This window comes from Sander vitreus, chromosome 20 (assembly GCF_031162955.1).
Source record: "Sander vitreus isolate 19-12246 chromosome 20, sanVit1, whole genome shotgun sequence".
Classification (NCBI taxonomy): Eukaryota; Metazoa; Chordata; class Actinopteri; order Perciformes; family Percidae; genus Sander; species Sander vitreus.
Genome location: NC_135874.1, coordinates 10,825,697 through 10,839,633, shown reverse-complemented (window position 1 = coordinate 10,839,633; position 13,937 = coordinate 10,825,697). Strand labels below are relative to the sequence as shown.

Below are 13,937 nucleotides of genomic sequence, written 5' to 3'. Positions count from 1 at the left end.
TTCTGTGTCATCTCTGTGTAGAGGGGCAAAGGGACTGAGTTAGAGGAATTAGTTTAACAAGTACACATTAGAGATTGAACATTGTTTTTGCCTCGATCTCTCTTAAAGTAGAGGGACTTCTTCCAATGTGTTTCAATGAGACTAAGGTCTAAATCTGTAGACAAATAACATTTCTAAGGGTTCTGTTTAACAGTTTAAACACATCACAGCATATGCAGTGCACTTGTGGTTGTTGTGCAGGCGCACATTTTATATATTTAACCATTGAAAAAGTGCACCTCCCAGTGAGTAGCAAAGAATGTGAAGAGACCGGCTTGGTCGGATGCTGCTGGCAGTGGACACGCTCTCCCCGAACACAACGCCCTCCGGGCTTCGATTCTTCCACTCCGTTATGCCTCCCTGTGCCTCGACTCTACACCCACTCAAAAACATGCAGCTCCTCACACAGAGCTGGTATTGACATTCTTTCTGGGTCTATTTATTGTTTGTTCTCATCAAGATAATTTCCCCCCAATATAATCCTCTTGATTTGTAGTAAGAGATGCTGAGAGATTTGTTTAATGTCCATGCACAGAGATTCAACAAATACTATGAGTCACTTATGGTCAGTATTTTACCTGCAGACATACTGGATATATGGTGTACTAAAAGTGCTTAAAAAATTGTCCTTTCCTCGTCTTTGTATGAAGAAGCACATAAGAATAGAAAATATCTTACAGCACTGGTTGGCAATTTTGAAAGTGTGTAACGTATCTAAGTAAAGCTGTACAGTGTTTAAAAAGATAAAATAAATAAAAGGCAAGCTTCACAAATTGTTCCACAGTATTTGAATTGTTTAGTGCTGTGTTTATAGAGCACACAACATTACAAAATGAGGGAAGTTTGCTCTTGGAAGCTTTTAAGTAAAATGCCAGCTATCCTCCTATCACATGGCCCAATCTGTTCTGGTACAGAGTATGAAAACTGGAGGAGTCAGGAGTGGGTGGCAGGACCCGGCCATTATGCTGTGTGATAGTGATGCCACCTGGTGTATAAATACAGTAGTACAGTATAAAGTAGTACAAATCAGATGTGTATTTAAAAAAAGACAGCTCAGGACGGGCCTTTCATTGCATTGCCAGTACAAAATGTTGTCAGTCACCACAAGGAGGTGCTGGCAGTCTACTGCAAATAAGATGCAGTTGACTCTTTGTGGAAAACAGAAAGTTGCCTCCTTTCTTTTTTGCTCTTTGTGGTATTGTGGGATTATTCTTTCTGTTCTGTATTATCTCCACATTGTTTACTTTCTAATCACTTAATTTATTTCCTAATACTGATACAAAAAACATTGAGGTGTTACCAAAAGCTGTTTTGCAATTTGTACAAGTTTGTTTGAAAGTCTATGAATTCAATAAAATGGATGTAAACCAAAATTGATGTTTTTGCTGATGTCTCTGCATGAATGAATGTCGTTGTACTGTCAGGAAATTTGAGACCTTGCAAAGTTGCGATTCCCTCTACGCTTTTTTTTTTTTTTTTAATCTCAACATACAACTGATATTTAATGTCTTGACTGGTAGGATTATTGAAAAGCAGAGGAACTCTTTCTCTCCTGTGCCTTGTGCGTCATTTGGCCCAGTGTGACACTTTATGCATCTAGGTCCGCATACGCTTCTTAGCCCAGTTCAGAGCTCTGTGCATCGGCCCTGTATACAGCCACAAGATCAGTGGCAGGAGAAAACATGGAGCGCCCAGGTGCAGGTGGGACAAGATCCAAGCAAAGGTGATCCACAGTCCCACTTTTAGAAAGAGGAGAGCGTAGTAGATGATGCTCTGTGAGCTAAATGTGGAGTTGCCCTGAGGAAAGCATTTGAATGTATTAATTTTAACATGTACTTTTCTTCCTGCAATGAAACAAGTAATTGTGTCTGTTAAATTTAGGCATAATGTGAACCAATTGCCTGTCTTGCCGAACCTGTACATCCTGTACCTCCACTGCATCTGGCATCATCATATCATCCTGTACCTCCACTGCATCTGGCATCATCATATCATCACTGTCATCAGACTTCAGGAAGTAGGGGGTCTGATAGGAGAGAATCGTCCTTTTCTTCTTTATGCGCCCAGAAGACTTCCGTGGCTGTGGTTCTTCCATAATCAATGTGAGTCTGCCTAAGATGTTTGGTTTTGAGAACTTCAAACAACTATGGAATATTATAAACAGAAATATTAAAACAAATATGAGCCATCAAATTGTTCAATCAGAAAGGCTTATTGGCATAAATGTTGATGTTTCATGATTGCCAGAGCTCAAATACATATTATTGAGCATTAATGTTAGATTTTAACAAGAAAAAAAATGATAAGACAAGAAATTCTTTAAATATACACTAACACAGAATAATAAATCAATCTAAAAGGAAGAATGGCACTTGTTTTTTCTTAGTTTGTGGAAACATAAATATTTTGTGTCCATATGTATCTATATATTAATTTGTATGTGCAGTTTGCTTACATACCGTTGTGCCTGATGGTGGAGATGAGAATGTTTTTGTCAGTTGTTGTTGTTAGCAACCACTGCAAAATAAACTTGAAATGTATTTTTTTGAAACAGGAATGTTATATAATAATAATATTAAATAAAAACAATAGTATTAGTAGTGCTAAGTAGAAATAAGCGCTCAAAATGTGTAGAAGAAAGATTTAACAATTTAAAACGTTGGAAAAAGCAAAAACACCTTCCCAGACGAATGGAGGCGACGTGTATCACTGTGATTCAGTTAGGTTAAACTGCTCCTTTGACTGTTGTTGACAGAACAGGACACAGCCAAGGGGGTAAGCTTCGCTTCAGAGCTCGAACCTCCTATGGCGCCATTTTGATGCTACAAAGCGATCACCCGACGTTAGCATTCCTTTGACTGCCATTCATTTTGACGTCACTTTGACAGCGAATAACTTTACATCTGAAGCGTTTAAAGACTTTATTTGTCCATTGTTTATTTCTAAAGAAACACGACAATGTATAAAAGGCTCCATTACCTTGTACCTCACGTTATGACTCCGTAGTATACGTTTTTGTAAAAAATAGGCTAACGATTGTGTCATAACCACGCGACTTACTGTCGCATAGTAGAGGAATTACCGTATTGTACAGGAGAAGCTCGCAGGCAGTTTGGACTTACATTAGCTGTTTAAGTTTAATTACCAATGTTAACTAGCATTTTAGTTAGCAATAATTAGCCTGTGCCTATGTTATCTCCTTACATATACCTACGCTCTCCGTCTCTGCAAAATTGGGAATGATTGAGATTTCTCTTGGCACAGCTACCAGAAGACTTACAACTTTCAGACACGTTGTACACGTCACATTTACGTCGTTTCTCTCAGTTTGAGGCTGTGCAGTAACGCTCACCGGAAAAGTGCTTCTAATGGCCTTCACTGGTCTCCGTCCAGAGCAACGGGATCTGTCGGTCCATTCTTATATACTGTCTATGGACGCAGCGCGTAACATCAGCTTCTTATAAATCATGGATGGGTCACAGTCACTGCGCGGTAGCTGCTGTCGAAGCGTTTACAGATCTGCGACGTTTTCCGGTACAAGCTAAACCGAACTACAAGTGCAGGTTGTGTCCCGTCCTCTGCATCTCATAAAACGAAATAATTTATGAGGAGTCGTCTGAGCTGTTAAGAGTGGTTGTGTTTAACACTAGCGATGGTATTTCAATGCAATAGGAACAAGCAAAGTGTTTGACTCTCGGAGGGTACAACTAATATTGTGTCACCCCTGTTATTCTTGGCTGCTGTTGACAAGTCTAAAGTTCATCAATACAGGTAGAGTTGAAGTAGCGTTAGCTAACGTTGTTAGCTTGTTAATTTTGTCTTTAGGCATCGCTGAACTGTATGCTAGTAGCTATACGTGATATAGCTAGCACAGTTAGCTTTCTGTAACTGGTTTGTTTCTGACTGCACTTCCGCTAGTGTGCAGTCACTTAAAAAACAATGTAGCTCGCTCTCTCTGTCTTTCTACGCCTTTCTCTTTTTTAGAGAATATTAGGCAACTGATTTTATTCATCGTTTGCATAATTTTTCAAACAAACCGCCAAATATGTGTTGTTTGCAGTCTCTGAAATGTGAGGATTTGCTGGTTTTCTTTGCCTTACATTAGAGTAAACTGAGCTAGAGCTGCAACAATTAGTCAATTAATCAATTAGTCCTCCACAGAAAATTATTTAGCATTTATTGATAATCTTGTAGTTTTTCAAGCAAAAACATGATGGTTAATATTTGGGTTTTGGACTGTTGGTCAGACAAAACAAGACTTTTGAAAGCATTACCTTGAACTCGTAAGAAATTGTGATGGATGTTCATCACTGTTTAATACATACGGCTATTAATCAAGAAAATAAATTTAAAAATACTCGTCAGTTTCACCCTCAAACTAAACATAGTGGGGTTTGGACTGTTTGTCAGACAAACAAGGTAGTTTAAGGCCTTTTTATAGACCAAATGCTTAGTTGATTAATCAGGGAAATAATTGTAAGTTGCAGCCCTAATGTTCATTTGTACCATACTTATATCTCGTTTCCTCAAACCTACCAGGCTGAACAACAAACTCACTGACAGAGCTTCAATGGCATCCTGTCCAACAACAATCCCCCACTGCTGTCTCAACAATGAACTGTGGAAAGCCTCAAGCACTGACTGAAGAATGGCAAGGTTTAGGCGCAAATCTTGCATCACATTAATTGCTTTGGTATTGCTTGTGCTCATAGTAACGGTTGTCTTGAAGTCGCTGACACCAGAAGACTCTCCGTTCAGCAGCCCTGTTGGTGCGGAGCTGTTCCCGGACAGAAAGAATGACAATCAAATCCAGAAAGAAAACAACAATAAAGCAGACCAGACCAAAATAAATGACTCTGCTCAGTCAGAGAAACTGGAAGCTTCCCTGAGGAAGTTCCCTCCTCCAAACTACTATCTCCATGCCTTCTACTACGCATGGTTTGGGAGCCCCCAGTTTGATGGCAAATACATCCACTGGGACCACCCACAGCTGCCCCACTGGGACGGTAAGGTGGCTCAGGGGTATCCACAAGGGAGACACGTCCCACCTGATGACATTGGGTCCAACTTCTACCCCTCTTTAGGGCCTTACAGTTCTAGGGATCCCTCCATTATAGAGTCTCATATGCAGCAGCTGCGCACAGCAGCTATTGGTAAGACATGGCTGGACATTATTTCAATGTTCTCACTTGTGTTTTTCTAATGAAACCATTACTGTGATATTATGATGTGGTTCAAATCGGACCTCATTTATTCACATTAAATACAGTTTGTTCATCAACATCATTAGTTGAGTTACATTTATTCAGCTAGTGCCACTGCACTTCCTGGCCTCATGTTATGCATAAAAATGATCTGGATGAGAAGGGAGCACTGGTATAGGATCAGAACTCCATATTGGCAGACACCTTGACTTGAGGTAATCTGAATCGTGAAGGGGAAAGTAGGATTGGTACATCCTTATTGAAATCTCTATCGCATTATTTTCCAGTGATACAATATATTACGATACAGCAGATATATGCAACGTCATGTGTAAAATAATTAAACTGATTTTCATGGCAGTTAAATGTGTTCCACTGAATCTGACATAACTTTACCTATGGTATAAAGCAAAAAATCAATTCAATTTCATTATCGCTAATGGCTATGGCTATGTATATGTAGATAGACAATAATAATAATATGGTTCCCACCCAGCCCTATATTATGATACATAATGTAGGAATGATAATCAGCTGGTTGTAAAGCTTTTCACAGTGTTTTGTTATTCACGTGGTTTTAGGGTATCACACTTTACAGTAGTCTTAAATTTGACTATCGGGGAAAATGATTGCCGGCATGTTCATTTCTGCCCCTACTGTATATCACTGCAGTATATAAGAATAGTAGAATAACCTGTTATTATGAACCATTATATGTGTGTGTTTTCATGTTTAAACTGTTACTGTGTTTGTTCTCAGGTGTCATTGCTGTTTCCTGGTATCCTCCTAATATGAATGATGATAATGGTGGTCCAACAGATGACTTTGTGCCTTTGCTGCTGGAAGTGGCACATAAATACCATATTAAGGTCTGTATGAAGATAGTAGTGTGTTCAGTAGGCTTTTGTTTTGTATTTAGCAGCAGACTAAATGTTTGATGTACAGAGCTCCTTAAAAACGTCTAATATTCTGAAATCTTAAAAGAGAAAATAGATCTGGAAAATGTATGCGTATTTCAATGTTTTGTGTCGCTGTCATTTCTGAGTTTACAGGTAGCGTTTCACATTGAACCATACAAAGAAAGAGATGAAGCCAACATGTTCACTAATGTCAAATACATCATTGAGAAGTGAGTGTTTTTCTTTAGGGTTGTCAGTCAAATGTCAGCACCATAACCATACACTCCCTCTGGAAGTCATTCTTTCATGATTCATCATTAATCAGCAATGCTCGTGTTTGCATCAGTCTTTTTATTCCTTTGACATTTTCTTTTCTTTGCTTGTTTATCTTGTGTTGTGAATGCCTCCCCTTCTCAGATACGGCGAGCACCCTGCTTTCTTTAAGTACCGGACAAACAATGGCAAGCTTCTTCCACTCTTCTATGTGTATGACTCATATCTGATGAACTCGGAGCAGTGGGCCAAACTGCTAAAACACACAGAGAGTAACAGCATTAGGGATACCCCGTATGACGCCATCTTCATTGCCCTGCTGGTCGAGGAGAAACATAAGAGGGATATCCTGACTTCCGGTTTCGATGGTATCTACACCTACTTTGCTACTAATGGGTTTTCCTATGGGTCCACTCAGCGGAACTGGGACTCTATTAAAGCTTTCTGTGAAGATAACAACCTGATATTCATCCCAAGTGTGGGCCCCGGGTATATTGACACGAGCATTCGACCCTGGAACTTCCAGAACACTCGAAACCGCATCAACGGCAAGTACTATGAAACCTCGCTGAGTGCTGCATTAAAAGCCAGGCCTGATTTTATCTCTATAACATCTTTTAATGAATGGCACGAGGGGACTCAGATTGAAATGGCAATTCCCAAAACAAGTCAGACTGTGTATCTGGACTACCTGCCCAATAAACCTGCAATCTACCTGGAGATAACCCGCAAATGGGCTGCGATATTTGGTGGCGAGCGGCGGAAATGGCAGGGTTGATCCGACTAAGCGCCATAGCAATGTTTATTCACGGTTGTCTACAATAATTTAAATGGAAACTAAATGAAGTTCTAGTTGCAGAATGCACAACAAAATGCAAATGTAAATTATTCTATGAGAACAGCCATATTTAATTTTGAAGCTGCAGGCAAGTGAACTCTATCTGAATTGTGGCTGCAGTGATGTATGTGATATACATGGGTGAATTATTGTTAATTTAACTGATGTCTTATTTCTTATGTTTACACAGCCTTGTACATTTTGGGATTCCTAACGTAATCAGCATGTTTAATCACAGACTCCACGGTCTCCACCGTATCCAGCTAAATCTTTTTGGCATGTTTTTCGGTCCTGTAATCTGTGCCTATATTAAACCCCGATAGAAATAAATAAAGTGCGTCCTGGAAAACAAGGAAAGTAAACAAAGCCTGCTGGTATAAAACTGTCGCATCACACAATATACAAAAAAAGCACAACATAAAATCTGAGATGAGTCATAGTGATGGAACAGTAGAGAGGTAACAGGACAGTAATTCAGTCATTGAAACAGAAGAAGATCCAAGAGAGTGCAGGGAAACGTGACGATTATTTTTTATCTGTGGAATAGTTTACCTTCTAATTATTGGTCTGACACTGTCGTACATGCCTGGTACAGGTTGTCATGGTGTCTTTATGTGTCACTTTAACACCCCTCATTTTATTTTGGAACTTCCTTTTGGGGGAAACATTTCATGTTACTATAGTCATGTTTCTGGTCACCTGGCGCACTCCAATTCTACCAACTGCTGAGGGGAAACATCAGGCTCTCAGGCTGCATTCACACAAAGGCTATGTTTAGACGGAAACGATCTAAAGAGAAAACGCAAAAGTGGCGTTGCATTCTCACTTTTTATTCCACATTTAGACAAGCGTTTTGGGGGGGAAATCTGTGTGCATATGGTGACGCAAAAGTAAGAGAAATTCGATGTAGTATGCACACCAGGCGGCTAGGTGGTAGTGTGAAGCACTGCCACACAACACCACCAAGTCCGCCAAGTCCGCCCGCCTGTGTAGAACCTTCCTTCTACTTCTCTCCGTAGTAGCGCGAAACCAAAACATGGCGAAGCGAACAACAAAAGCTGACAATTTTGTCTGGACAGACGAGGAGGTGGAGTTATTGCTCCAAACAACCTTAGATTACAAAGCCACAAAGGCACAACAGGGCGTGGACTGGGAGTCCTGCCAGTCAAAATATATAGACATATTGACCGAATTTCTTCAGCAGTATCCTGTACCTGGAGGGACGTCATATCCACACGAGAAAGACGCGATCTGTAAAAGTCAGATATCAAAGCTGAAAGCCATCCGGACCAAGTATAGGCAGGCTGTGGATACCCAACGGTGGAGTGGCCATGGGCGAGTAATCACTCTATATTTTGATTTATGTAACGAAATATGGGGTGGGTCAGCAGACTTTTGCGTTTTTACCCTTTAGACGGGAATGCGACGGTGGAGCGTTATTAAGATTTCCACTCTGGAGGGTGGTTTTACTTTTTTTTTAAGCCCCAAAAACACCGTTGCCATCTAAACAAAAGGCACATCTGATCAAATATTTTGTTGTTTTTACCTGCGAGCGTTGTCGTGTAAACGGTGCCCAGATTAGGCGTTGCAGCGAAAACGCCAGTCTATCCATTCATTTGAATGTGGGTAGTGTGTTTAGGCTGCGACCGTGCTGACTGCAGGGGATGCGGGGGAAAAACGCAGTGGCGAAAAGTTAAAACAGAATCAACTTTTGGGGAAACGCAACCAGACGTCACACTGCGGTGGATCGCGTAAACTACCAGCAATCAGACATAGCACAATAGAGTGGGGAACAAAATGGGGACACAAATGGGTCATTTAAGTGACCCCGTCGCTTAACCCTACACCTAATGTGGTCTGAATGCACCCTTAAACTGCTAAATGTTCCAGTTAGTTGCTAGCTTTGTCTGTCTGCTGTTTGGTGCTGAGTAGGTAGTGTACAGTGTTTTTTTTAATTTTTTTTTTTAAGAGCTTTAAGTCGGAAAGACGTGGGCATTTAGCAGGCAGAGAGGGAGTCTAATGAAAGACAGTATTGAGTCACAATATGGGAATTGGAGGAGCTAGAGTTTTTGGAGCTTGACTCATAGAAGAGACAAAAAGTGGCGATATCTCAGCCTCTGCTCCTTTGACTTGGACTTTGACTTCTTTTCTTCTCCTTTCTTAAATCTATCTCTCAGTCCCACAACTTTATGGAAGTGCAATAATAAGTCCCCGGATTGCCCCTTTAAATGATTAATGAATGGCTAATAGGCATAACTTGCTATGTTGAAGGTTTAATGGTGTTTATGGTCACAGTTGGAGGCTCTTTGTTATTTGTAGAATAATTAACCCACCTAAGTGTGCTAAGGCATCAATCTGTAGTTCATATCAGCAAGTGATGTACATTATGAAAATGTTGTGAAAAAATTGGTATACATTACTCATTTACCTGACGTTGGATTTAGTTTGTGGTTGTGGTGCATTACCATCACTGGCTCGCGGTCATAGGTCAGCCTTTGACGTACCGCTACATCACTAAAAAGGCAGCCATGTACCACTTAGAACTCCCGTTATTTTGTTAACCTATAAAGAGTCGATACAGGCCAAGAGGGAAAACCTTTTGATCCGCAGCAGCGATGATTCACCTGTTATTCAAAGGAGAACCGTAAGCAGATGATTGAAGTGTGATATGCACAAACGCTGTATCTCAGCATCCCACACACACACACACACACACACACACACACACACACACACACACACACACACACACACACACACACACACACACACACACTCCGCCACAGCCTGCAGCTGCATTGACGGTAAACAGAGCAAGGTAGCGCATGGGCAGCCAGCAGGGAATTATTTCACATCACTGAGCATACATGGCGTCCTCACACAACGAGCCATGAATGTAGTGTGCAGGCTGACGGGGTAGCCGCCAATTTCTTTTATTTTTTTTTTTTTTTTTGCAGCCATCGTTCTTTGCGTCGGTGTGCATCAGCGGGGACGATTCAGCGCACATTGCTACAGTAGGTATTTTCTGGATCAAGACGATGGATGTGGGCTCATCCGGATCTATTCCTGCAAATACTGCGGACGGGCGCGATTTTTTATTCCAAACGCATCCGCATCTTCCTTATGTTGCAAGGTGTCTTTGAAAAGAGTATACGGACCTCTGGAGGAAATGAGAAGAAAGGTCTATTTTGACTCACGCCGGTCGAGATGGTGAGTGAAATGCATGGCTGTGTGTTTTCTCTCCCTGCACCCCACGGCTGAGCAGCGGTACCTGCTTTTGACGGCAAATCCTCGCCAGCTAATTAGAAAAAGATCTCTCACTGTAAATTCACTGACCGGCACTTTCACATTTCCAATGCACTGGGCAGTTTATACTTTAGGGGAATATATGTTGTTTTTTCTCCAGTGAATGTGACTCGTATTTTAAATCTTACATTGCACTGTCAGCTGTGTTTGCATCGCATATAGACTATACTGTACATTTCTTTCAGCATCATCCTGACCGCTATTATTTATACTCTGCGCGTTGAATTGTTAGTGCGCAAAAGGGTGCCGTGTAAGTCAACATAAATCATAAATACATTATTCCAGTGAATATGTTCTCATCAACTTCGATGCAGTGTCACGCCTAAAGACAACCATTTTAAATAGTGTGGCTCGACTATAGCATCACGTTTTAAAATGACCTTCAGTTTTCGGTGGCTAGAAATTAATTCTCACCTGCGATGGACTATCATTTTACAATCAGTGCTACGGCCCACCTGACAGAATAGCCTGCATAAATCAAAGTGTGTGTATGTATGTGTTTGTGTGTGTGTGGGAGGGGGGTCATTTTGCAGGACATGATAGCTCTCCTTTTGCCCTTTAGCCTACCTGTTACTAAAGCCACATCAGGGATTTGATGCTGTGACTGATGCTACCAAAATCTGTGGTTGCGTTTTTTCTGCCTCTCTCCAGTTATTTTTAACGTAGCCTCGCTGCAGACTACTCACCCATGCGGTGCTCTTTCCGTGTCCCAAATACATCACAATGCGTTTGACAAAAAACAGTTATGCTATTTAAAATATGAATGTGTTTTTGAGCTGCACATGTCTCATTCGGATCTCATTGGTTGGTGCAGAGAGTGAAATAACGACTGTGTTAGAGCCATATTACCCTCTCACTCTGACCTCAGCACCATCACCATGGAGACACTATACACTTTATCACACTGCATATTTAATAGACACGATTATGATCTCTGCACTACTGTACACTTCAGCCTTTCTGAATCTGTACTGTGTCTAATATATTTGACGCCACTACACCATATGAAGGTATGCATGGGCTGCATCCTCTGTAAAGCAGGGAGCTTATCACTGCTGCTCACAGAAAACATGTTCCAGCTGTGTAAGAGGATTTGCCTACATGAAAATGTATTGATACCTCAAGCCTTTAAAAGGACTACACTCATCTCGCTCTGGTTCATGTGGCCTTTGGGCGCAGATCTCTAAGTCACAGATGGGAGAGATGGAGGGGCACTGTCATACATACAGCTAATATCATCCCCCATATGTCACATTGGACACATGATGTGAGAAAAATCAGTTTTGGAGCTTGTCTTATTGGTTTAAATCTGCTTCAGTGATGTGTGGTTGAGGTCTGTTTCTGCTTGTATGGCCTCTTTATGCAACATGCAGGTGTGTTGAGCCCCAGAAAGCTGGAGAGTCGGGGGGCCTTTCTACTCTCCTCAGCCTTAAGATGGCAGCTTTCTCTTACAATTCATAGTATATGCCAAAAACTAATAACAGCTGGAAGCTTACATCCATGCTTACAAACTAATTTGAAATAACATCCATGATTAACTGGCTATTTTGCAATGACCTTAGTGTTTTCATTTGATTTCCCAGCTAATTGAAAAGATTTGTTTGTGGAGATAAAGCTTATCTCTGCATGTTGATTGCATTTTAACCTCGCATGCTTTTTCTGTGGTGGTGATCAGTCTTTCTAGCCCTAATTAATTCTCTCTGATTCTCTCTCCCTGCTCACGTAAAGGAGGCGTCATTAAGAAGACCTGTACATTCAAGATCAAACGCACCTCATTAGATCATTAAGGATCATTGTTAATCTGCGTAAAAGCAAAAAAAATTGTGTTTTATGAGCACTGAATTACAAAGAAGATTGATCCCACCGTCGACCCAATGTAGGATCTGCTCCTTCCGATGCCCACAACCTCTACTCTTGCTTGGATTTCAGCATTCAGTCAAATCCACCAGGTTTGTATTATAATGAGCCTGAGGAATTCAACACATTTTTCATTACGAGTATTGATCCAAACTAGTGGGTGCCTTGCGCATGGTAGGGTGCACACTCATAGATTATAGCAAGAATGGGAACACTGTGTTCACATGCAGATGCTCACAAGCTGTGAACACACACAACTGTATTTAATTGAGGCACAAATGATGTTCAGAGGCAATGGTCCAGTATAATAGACACAAACATGGTTGTAAATGTGCAATACCTTTGCATTTTTAGGTAATTATTCTGGATGTTGTATACTGTTGATCATGACTTTATTCTGGCTGTTTCTTCTTTGGTGTGCCCTTTCCAGGACAGAGTATGCCATCTGCACCTTTTCACAGAATCCTACGACCCCTTCTGCTCGGCACGTTCATACTGGGATGCTTTGTGACTCTGTTTTTGATGTATTTTAAACCATCCACCAGCTGGTTATCAGGTCCTATAGAGTCAACAGTATCCACAGACCGGGTCAAGAACCTCTTCTCCATCAAGAACGATAAAAACGTGACCACCGTGCTGATCTGGCTCTGGCCCTTCGGACAAACCTACGACCTGGGCGTGTGCAGCTCTCTCTTCAACATCGAGGGCTGTTTCATCACAGCGGACAGAAACCTCTACAACAAGTCGGATGGAATCGTCATCCATCACCGAGACATCTGCACTGACCTTTCCAACCTGCCGCCGCTCCAGCGACCATCCTTCCAGAAGTGGATATGGATGAACCTGGAGTCGCCGTCGCACTCCTCCCAGCTGCCTGGGATAGAGAACCTGTTCAATCTGACTCTCAATTACCGTCAGGATGCTGACATTGAAGTGCCTTATGGGTCGATCGTAGCAGCGGAGGGTGAGGAGGACTTTGTCCCACCCAGCAAAAACAAGCTGATCTGCTGGATTGTGAGCAACTGGAACCAGGACCACGTGCGGGTAAAATACTACAATGAGCTGTACAAACACATTGAGGTTCACGCGTATGGGCAAGCCTTCGGGGAGTACATCTCTGACCAAGACTATTTCCCCACCGTTGCCAGCTGCAAGTTCTACCTGGCTTTTGAGAACTCCATCCACAAGGACTACATTACTGAAAAACTGTACAACCCGCTCTCTGTGGGGACAGTGCCAGTGGTTCTGGGCCCGGCCAGGCAGAACTACGAGAACTTTATCCAGGGAGACGCCTTCATCCACGTGGACGACTTCACCTCGCCCAAGGAGCTGGCCGATTACCTGCTGCTCTTGGACAAGAACGAGGAAATGTACCTCAGGTACTTTGAGTGGAGGAGGCACTTTAAAGTGAAGAAGGCCTATTTCTGGGCAGAGCACACATGCCTGGCTTGTGATTACCTGCGTAGGCACAAGGAGTACAAGGCATTCAATAACCTTGAGAAGTGGTACTGGGGCGCATAG

General features: G+C 41.8%; 2 protein-coding genes and 1 long non-coding RNA gene across 5 annotated transcripts; 2 read left to right on the top strand and 1 right to left on the bottom strand.

Moving 5' to 3' along the window:
* Window positions 1-48: 48 nt before the first annotated feature.
* On the bottom strand, window positions 49-2,938 carry LOC144534903 (uncharacterized). The gene is made up of 3 exons (XR_013503624.1): window positions 2,499-2,938; window positions 1,955-2,183; window positions 49-1,836 (listed from the first exon to the last, which is right to left on the bottom strand). It is a non-coding gene; the product is annotated as an uncharacterized LOC144534903 (long non-coding RNA).
* A 424-nt stretch (window positions 2,939-3,362) lies between these two features.
* Window positions 3,363-7,382, top strand: manea (mannosidase, endo-alpha). Of its 3 annotated transcripts, none has more exons than XM_078277011.1 (5): window positions 3,363-3,573; window positions 4,579-5,192; window positions 6,003-6,112; window positions 6,296-6,372; window positions 6,560-7,382. In XM_078277011.1, exons 2-5 carry the CDS (start codon window positions 4,688-4,690, stop codon window positions 7,191-7,193), a joined length of 1,326 nt encoding a protein of 441 aa, XP_078133137.1. In that variant the 5' UTR covers window positions 3,363-3,573; window positions 4,579-4,687; the 3' UTR covers window positions 7,194-7,382. The 3 variants fall into 3 exon arrangements, with proteins under 3 accessions (XP_078133137.1, XP_078133136.1, XP_078133135.1); XM_078277010.1 differs by having other exon boundaries at window positions 3,363-3,602; XM_078277009.1 differs by having other exon boundaries at window positions 3,363-3,810.
* A 5,472-nt stretch (window positions 7,383-12,854) lies between these two features.
* fut9a (fucosyltransferase 9a) lies at window positions 12,855-13,937 on the top strand. The gene has a single exon (XM_078277656.1). It carries the CDS (start codon window positions 12,855-12,857, stop codon window positions 13,935-13,937), a length of 1,083 nt encoding a protein of 360 aa, XP_078133782.1.